The 8,133-nt window shown below is 46.3% G+C and overlaps 1 protein-coding gene across 1 annotated transcript; it reads right to left on the reverse strand.

Moving 5' to 3' along the window:
• Positions 1 to 254: 254 nt before the first annotated feature.
• On the reverse strand, positions 255 to 4,181 carry LOC144027771 (uncharacterized). Its single transcript, XM_077535577.1, has 9 exons — positions 4,176 to 4,181; positions 3,213 to 3,401; positions 2,225 to 3,125; positions 1,965 to 2,148; positions 1,652 to 1,872; positions 1,336 to 1,574; positions 988 to 1,245; positions 718 to 901; positions 255 to 607 (listed from the first exon to the last, which is right to left on the reverse strand). Exons 1-9 carry the CDS (start codon positions 4,179 to 4,181, stop codon positions 255 to 257), a joined length of 2,535 nt encoding a protein of 844 aa, XP_077391703.1.
• Between the last annotated feature and the right edge of the window lie 3,952 nt (positions 4,182 to 8,133).

Genomic DNA, 8,133 nt, shown 5'->3' on the forward strand with positions numbered 1-8,133 from the left:
CAACAATCTCAGTTATAACAACATATGTACAGTAATTTACACAGGATTTTCTGTTTTTAATTTTAAACAGATAAACAAGCCAAACAAGAAATATAAACATATATACAGTAACAATCTAAGTTATAACAACATATTTACAGTAATTTAGACAGGATTTTCTTGTTTTTAATTTAAAACAGATAAACAAACCAAACAAGAAATCTAAACATATATACAAGAAGTTGTATTAACATATTTACAGCAATTTCTCTGTGTTAAGTGTCAATGTCCATGGCAATTTCAGCAGTCGCTCTTTCTTTATTCTCTGTTTGGGTTTCCATTTCTCCGCCTTCCAAGTCTGTTGTGCTCCCATTTTGGCTATCGCCATCCTCATAGGAGGTGCTGGTATCATCGTTTGTCCCCTCCTCATCCGTACTGGTTTTGTCCCCCTCGGAGGCGCCAGTGTCATCATCGGTGTCATCGTCGTCGTCATCCTCGTCGTCGTCATCATTCTTGTCATCCTCGCTGCCATCGTCCTCGTCATCCTCATCGTCCTCGTCGTCGTCCTCGTCGTCGTCCTCGTCGTCCTCGTCCTTGTCCTGGCCTGCGCCCTCCTGGCCTTCTGCTGCTAATGATTTTGAAAGAAAAAGAGTCATTTTTTTTGCTAGCAAGTATTAACATGCAATGAAAGGACTAATGCAAATAAAGGTCTATCATGATTGATTGTGAAAGACTTACATTGTCCTCTCTTTGTTTTGCTGGAGGATTTGACCAGAGAGCGCAGGATGGACATGCGGATTTGGTGGCTTTCTTGCGCAGATGCCTCCGACCCCAGCATGTAAAACTTTTGGGCGGTTTTGGGGTCGTGGCACATGCTTTTGTTGATTCGCTTCGTCTCGGGCTCGGCGAGACTGCGACCAGCCTGTAGGAGAGTAGGTGAAAATATTCAACAATGACAAGAATCCCGTTCTGAGTACGGAAGTAGCAATATTAATCAAAGTCACACACCCATGTTGCAATGGCCGTCCGTATATCCCGGAGGTTGGGTTTACCGGGCAGCCCCATTTGACGCCACGCCTTCGTGAAATACTCCCCCATTTTAACACACTCGCTGCCTTGTGTGTTAAAAAAGAAGGTTTGTGGATTTTTGTGGAAGCCGCGAAGATGCGGCCTCAATTTCTCCAGCTTCAGCAGACAGTGCATGGTGACCTGGTTGACCGTCACCATAGCCGGCCCAAAGGATTGGGCCGTCTTGTGATCCGGTACCTGCGTGTGAAAGTCCAATGTAGAAGAAAATGTTATGCGGTGCCAATCGATTTCTATGACAACTTGAAAATCTCCGTCGTTAACACTTACCCTGATGATGAAGGTGCCCTTGTACAGTTCCGCTTCCAGGATGTTCTCTGGCTTGATGGACATGAAGACGCACTTGCGGTGCCCCGACATGATTGCCATCACTCCCACCAGCAGCCCTGTGCAGTATTGAAGAGCGGCGGTGTTGTGCAACCCTTTGGCCAGCTCATTTATGGCCGCCTTCGCCTCGCTCGGAGCCCTTTTAACGAACATGAGCATGTTCCTCGAGCTCACCAGTTTGTCTGTAGAAAAATTGGGCCAATTACTCAGCGACATCAGGCTTTAAGTGAAAGAGTAACCTGTTTGTACAGAAACTAACCTTTCTTAGCTCTCTTGTACTCGAGCCTCTGTTTGACGATGGCTGCCCCCAGCCCCTTCTTCCAGCTGGCCAACCTCGACAGAGCATAATTTATATGTTGTTTTGTTGCCCTGACCTTCGGTAAATTCGACACTGCAACAAAGTTGAGGAAGGCCTCGACGTCAACAATAACGTGCTTTTGGCTCGTGGGTTTGAGGGTTTCTTGAAGTTTCTTGAGAAAACTGAAGAGCAAACGATGGAAAGGATAAGCAGTGTTAATACAGAAATGAATGCAATGACTTGGATTTGTAGAGAACAAAGCAGAGCTACATACTCATGAAGCCTGTTCGTGTCGTGCAGGAACTGGAGGCCCTTATTGATGTCGGAGCCGGCCTCCACCCCAGACATGTGCAAAATAAACCTTTTGGCATACGATCGGCGTTGGTTTATATTTCGCCGTGCTTGGGAGGTCTGGCTGGGTCCGGTCAGGTGTTCTGTAAATGCTCTGAGAAGGTTTTCTAAAAGTAAAAATTACAGGTAGCATCTTCACAGGAGAGCGGTATCTTTGTGTAAGTAAACACCACTAATACTCACCTAGGTTTGGTGTGCGGCACAGTGGGGTGGTGCACGGCTGGATCTTCCACATGGAGAGGGCTGTCGATGTGGACGGGGTTGGAGGAGCATCGTCAATTGTTGCAGATGGCGAGGCGGGAGTGGCAGCGGGTGCAGCGGCGGGCGTGGCAGCAGGTGCAGCGGCGGGAGTGGCAGCAGGTGCAGCGGCGGGAGTGGCAGCAGGGGCAGCGGCGGGAGTGGCAGCAGGGGCAGCGGCGGGAGTGGCAGCAGGGGCAGCGGCGGGAGTGGCAGCAGGGGCAGCGGCGGGAGTGGCAGCAGGTGCAGCGGCGGGAGAGGCAGGCGCAGCGGCGGGAGCGGCAGCAGGTCCAGCGGCGGGAGAGGCGGGTGCAGCGGCGGGAGCGGCAGCAGGTTCAGCGGCCGGAGTGGCAGCAGGTGGAGCGGCAGGTGCAGCGGCGGGAGTGGCATCAGTTGCAGCCACGGGAGTGGCAGCAGGGGCAGGCGCTGCGGCAAGAGCGGCAGGTGCATCGGTAGCAGGAGTTGGAGGTGGTGTTTCAGCAGCTCTTTGATGCAGGAGAGTCTGCGTCAAGTTCTGCAGGCCTTCAACTTCCTGTAGCAGCATTTGCAATTGTACCTTGACCAAAGCCAACCCATCGGCCACATGGGTCAACGTTAAACTTTGATCCCCTGCTGCTTCTGTGGGAGCCATCGCCACTCGCCCGGGGGATGGAATGAAGAGGTTCCTCCCTGGTGTCAGTGGCACCTGGCACCCGGTAAGCTCCTCGCGGTGGGGTGGTGTGCCGAGAAGTTCTGGGGGAATTTGAACCGCTTCTGCTTCTCCTTGTTCGGTTTCTATCATGTGCCTCAATTGCCGCTTAATCGCAGCTTTTTTGGCTTTTGCCATAATTTTGGCCAATGTCTTTCCCTGTAGAATAATAAGCAAAGATTGAACGGAATATGAAGTAAAATTACAGTGTGTGTTTTACAAAGTTGCTGCGCAAAGTGGACATACTGGTTCAACTCCATGGAGCAAAAGGAGGTGCTTATCGAGTCGCGTGAATTCTTTAGAATCGCAATGCTCCACGGGGCACCTGAGTTTCCCGCTGTAGCGGAGGTTTTTCTTCGCAAGGTACAGACGCCTCATTGTGTCATCCTTGTACCCGTGCACTCCCTTGACGTGGCGGGACAGGGAGGCATAGGACTTGTTGCAGAGAGGACATTGTCTCTAGGGTGAAAAAGCCATTTGAATGTTAAAAAAAATAAAATAAAAATTAATCTAGATCAATATTCACAAATGGTCATGAGTAAAGTTCATGAGGTCAAGTTCCAGGAATGGGACCTCCATGCTGGTCTGAAGGGAGCGATTTACCATATTTCTGAATTCCTTCTCTGAGGTGAGAGCTGCTCCACATATTACCCGTAAGAGATGAAAAACTTTGAGTGGCGTCGTAGTGGATATTGAGGTTGTTGCCAATCTGGATGGGTAAGGTCACTTTTCAGGAATTGGACCTCCATACGTTAAGTATATCACAGGCAAAGACAGACAGTGCAATGCTTGATAATGTCTATTTCCTGGAAGAGTACATGTAAAAATGTATTTTTCCTGGAAGACTACCTGTACTAAATTGCCTCTTTCCTGGAACATTACATGTAAGAACATGTATATTTCCTGGAAGAGTACGTGTGGTAACATGTCTCCTTCCTGAAAAACTACATGTAAAAATGTATTTTTCCTGGAAAACTACATGTAAAAATGTCTTTTTCCTGGAATATTACATGTAATAACATGTGTATTTCCTGGAAGAGTACATCGGCTTCCAGGATAGCGACATAAAAAAAGATAGGCTTTTAGCAAAAAGTGCCCAAGTCATTAATTGATGAAGCAGGTGAAAATGAGCACTAATTTGTCAATATTAATCATTTTTTTAAAAATACAATGCACGGAACCAGGAGAGCGACACAGGTTGAGTCTTACCTTCATGGTGGCACAGTTGGAAATGAGAAAAAACGGTTGAGGGGCCCCCGCCTCCTCTTATAGGATGGTTCAAAAATGAAGACACACCCCTTTTGGGGAGTGCCAAATTGAGTCTGTATCCTGGAAGAGGACATGTACTGACATGTCTCTGTCTCTATCCTGGAACACTACATGTATATATCCTGGAAGATTACACTGGCTTCCAGAATAGTGACATAAAAAAAGATAGGCTTTTAGCTTGAAAATGCCCAAGTCCTTAATTGATAAAGAAGGCGGAAATGAGCAGTAATTTGTCAATATTAATAATTAAAACAAAAAACTAAAGAAAGAACTAGAATGCGTGGACCCAGCAGAGTGACACAGGGTTAGTTTTAACTTCATGGTGGCAAATTTGGAAATGAGAACACAGGTAGAGGGGCCCGTCGTTTAATTGGGTGCTTCCAGATTGAAGGCACACCTCATGTACTAACACGTCTCCTTCCTGGAAAACTACATGTAAAAATGTCTTTTTCCTGGAATATTACATGTAATAACATGTATATTTCCTGGAAGAGTACATCGGCTTCCAGGATAGCGACATAAAAAAAGACAGGCTTTTAGCAAAAAGTGCCCAAGTCATTAATTGATGAAGCAGGTGAAAATGAGCACTAATTTGTCAATAATAATCATTTTTTTAAAAATACAATGCACGGAACCAGGAGAGCAACACAGGTTGAGTCTTACCTTCATGGTGGCACAGTTGGAAATGAGAAAAACGGTTAAAGGGGCCCCCGCCTCTTCTTATAGGATGGTTCAAAAATGAAGACACACCCCTTTTGGGGAGTGCCAAATTGAGTCTGTATCGTGGAAGAGGACATGTTTCTATCCTGAAATATTACATGTATATATCCTGGAAGAGTACATTGGCTTCCAGAATCGTTACATACAGAATTAGGGTTTTAGTTAGAAAATGCCTGAGTCATTCATTAATAAAGCAGGTGGAAATGAGCAGTAATTTGTCAATATTAATCATTAAAAATAAAAAATAAACTAGAATGTGTGGAACCAGGAGAGTGAAACAGGATTAGTCTTACCTTCATAGTGGCAAAGTTTGAAACGAAAATGCATGTAGGGCTTTTATAGAGTTAGGGTTTTAGCTTGAAAATGCCCAAGTCATGAATTGATAAAGCGGGTGAAAATGAGCAGTAATTTGTCAATATTAATCATTAAAAAATTAAAAAATATATATATAATGTGTTGAACCAAGAGAATGAAACAGGATGAGTCTTACCTTCATAGTGGCAAAGCTTGAAACAAAAAAGCAGGTAGGGCTTTTATAGAGTTAGGGTTTTGAACTTGAAAATGCCCAAGTCATGAATTGATAAAGCGGGTGAAAATGATCAGTAATTTGTCAATATGAATGATTTTTAGAAATAGAATGTGTGGAACCAGGAGCGTGACACATGGTGAGTCTTACCTTCATGGTGGCAATGAGTGAATGGTGGATAAGGTAATTTTCCAGGAATTGGGCTGACCTTCCAAGATATAGACCAAGTTGTATTTTCCAGGAATTGGGCTGACCTTCCAAGTTCTAGAGCAACTTGGAAAGAATTCTTGAGCCGGCAGCATCTTGTGTCAATATGTAGGACTTTTGGTCAAGTTCCAGGAAGCGGACCCCAATTCCAACTTTTGTGCCCTCAGTTAGAAAAGTCAAATTTTGTGAGACTGGGTGAGTTTTACCTTCATGTTGGCAATGAGTGAATGGGGGATAAGGTAATTTTCCAGGAATTGGGCTGACCTTCCAAGATATAGACCAAGTTGTATTTTCCAGGAATTGGGCTGACCTTCCAAGTTCTAGACCAACTTGGAACGAATTTTTGAGCCGGCAGCATCTTGTGTCAATATGTAGGACTTTTGGTCAAGTTCCAGGAAGCGGACCCCAATTCCAAATTTTGTGCCCTCAGTTAGAAAAGTCAAATTTTGTGTGCTAAAATTATTATACGGTCTCTTGGCGCCATCATGTGGCCAAGTAGGTCAACTGCAGTTTTTTGAATTTTTAAATTGCATTTTTTTGCTCCAAAAAAGCATTTTTATGACACGAAAATTAGCCTTAGATACATTTCAGAAGAGAGTGATGCATTTTTGCCGTTTTTAGGAGTTTTAAATGTTTAGTTCCAAATTTGTCAAATTCCAGGAAATGTGCCGCCGCTAATGTGGATTCCAAATCGCGGGGTTCTAACGGGATGCTATCGGGGCATAATTAGGGTTAGGGTTAGGGTTAGGGTTAGGGTTTGCCCATAGAGAATGAATGTAAATTGGAAGATTCCAAGTTTTCCAATTCTGGGACCCAACTTTTTCGTCCATATTCCAACTTTGTCTTCCAAATTCCAACTTGGGCTTCCAGTTTTCAAGTCTTTGTATGGGGAGTTGGACGTCGAAAATTTTCTAAGTCCTCGAGCTTGGGTGATGAAATTGGAATGTGGGCGCCCAAGTTTTGAGTGGGTGCAGTTGCCAATTTTGGCCTGTGGGTGTCACTGTTGTCTGTGAAAAAGTTTCCCATTGACTTAACATTACGTCCAAGTGTTCCAAGTCTTGATTCCAATGTTTTGAGTGGGCCCAGGTGCCAATTTTTGGCCTGTAGGTGGCGCTGTTGGCGCCGTTGTGTGTGTAAATTTTTTCCATTGACTTAACATGACGTCGAAGTGTTCCAAGTCTTGATTCCAATACTGATTCATGGGATCATCTCTCCGGTCTGTAAGGCACCAACCCTAACCTCATCCCTTACCAAATATGATGATATTTTGGACTTTTTTGAATCATAATTTGGACTTTATGGGTCGAAAATATGGGCTTTTGGTTAGGGTTATGCACCAACCCTAACTCCAAATATGATAATATTTTGAAATTTTTGGACTAAAAATTTGGAATTTATGGGTCGAAAATATGGGCTTTTTGGGTTAGGGTTAGAATACCCTAACCATGCCCACCCATACTTAGGGGCAGGGATGGGGATGGGGGAGAGCCAAAGCTCTTGGCACGAGCGCCTTCCAGGCACGTTCAGAGTAGGGCCCTGGGGTCCAAACGAGCGGCAGAGGGGCCGAGTCGGGACCGCAGCCCCACAGGGTCTGTCCGGGAGGGCCTTTTTTCGGCGGTTAGCATCGAGCTAGCCAGTCGAAACTCGACAGAGACAGAGTACGGGAAGTGACGCGACACATATGCGAGAACCAGGCCCACACGCGGAGGCGGAGCCGCGCCAGGGACGCGCAAATCATGAAAAGGGCAGGTCGGGGCTGGCGTTTGGTGACACGGGAGGCATTTTTGGGGGGCTTCCGGTGTCCCTAGAGGGCCCAAACTGGCAGGGCACGTGGATGGGTCCCACTAGCGTAACATAGTTTGAATTGGGCATTAAGGATGAAACGGGGTGCCCGCTAGACCCCGGGCAAGGTGGTAGAAGGGCTGAAGTTTGAAAAAAGGCGGGAAAACGTGTTTGTGTAAATTTAAAGGGGTAAACATGGAGCTATGTTGTTGAAATCGGGTCTACAGAAAGCCTGGGTCCCGGGCTCCAACATATCGAAGAATCAAGCGCGTAGGTCCAAGCGGGGCGTGTCCACGGGGCCGAACGTAGCGGCGACGGGGCCCGTTCGGCTACCCGTCTGGCTTCGGAGGCGCGTTTGAAGGGTTAAACGTGGAGCCACGTTGTTGAAATCGGGTATAGACGAAGCCCGGGTCCCGGGCTACAACATATTAAAAAATGAAGCACGTAGCTCCAAGCGTGAAGGTTCGGTTGAGTTCAGGGGGAGGAAAGGGGTGACTTTCCATACGCGGGCCTCCTGGAAGCAGGTGAGCGGCCGACCTTTGACGCTCGCGGAGGTCACAGAGGCGTGAAACTCACAGGAAACGTTCTCCCCACTGTCCAGATACAGAATGTAAAGTTTGGTGGACATAGGTGAAGGTTTGGTTGAGCTTAGGGGGAGGAAAG

Source organism: Festucalex cinctus, chromosome 10 (assembly GCF_051991245.1).
Source record: "Festucalex cinctus isolate MCC-2025b chromosome 10, RoL_Fcin_1.0, whole genome shotgun sequence".
NCBI lineage: Eukaryota > Metazoa > Chordata > Actinopteri > Syngnathiformes > Syngnathidae > Festucalex > Festucalex cinctus.

Coding starts and splice junctions, on each gene's coding strand:
- LOC144027771 (XM_077535577.1), bottom strand. Junction 1,246..1,335: donor AGGGCACCTTCATCATCAGG/GTAAGTGTTAAC, acceptor TTTCACACGCAG/GTACCGGATCACAAGACGGC. Junction 608..717: donor CAAAACAAAGAGAGGACAAT/GTAAGTCTTTCA, acceptor CAAAATCATTAG/CAGCAGAAGGCCAGGAGGGC.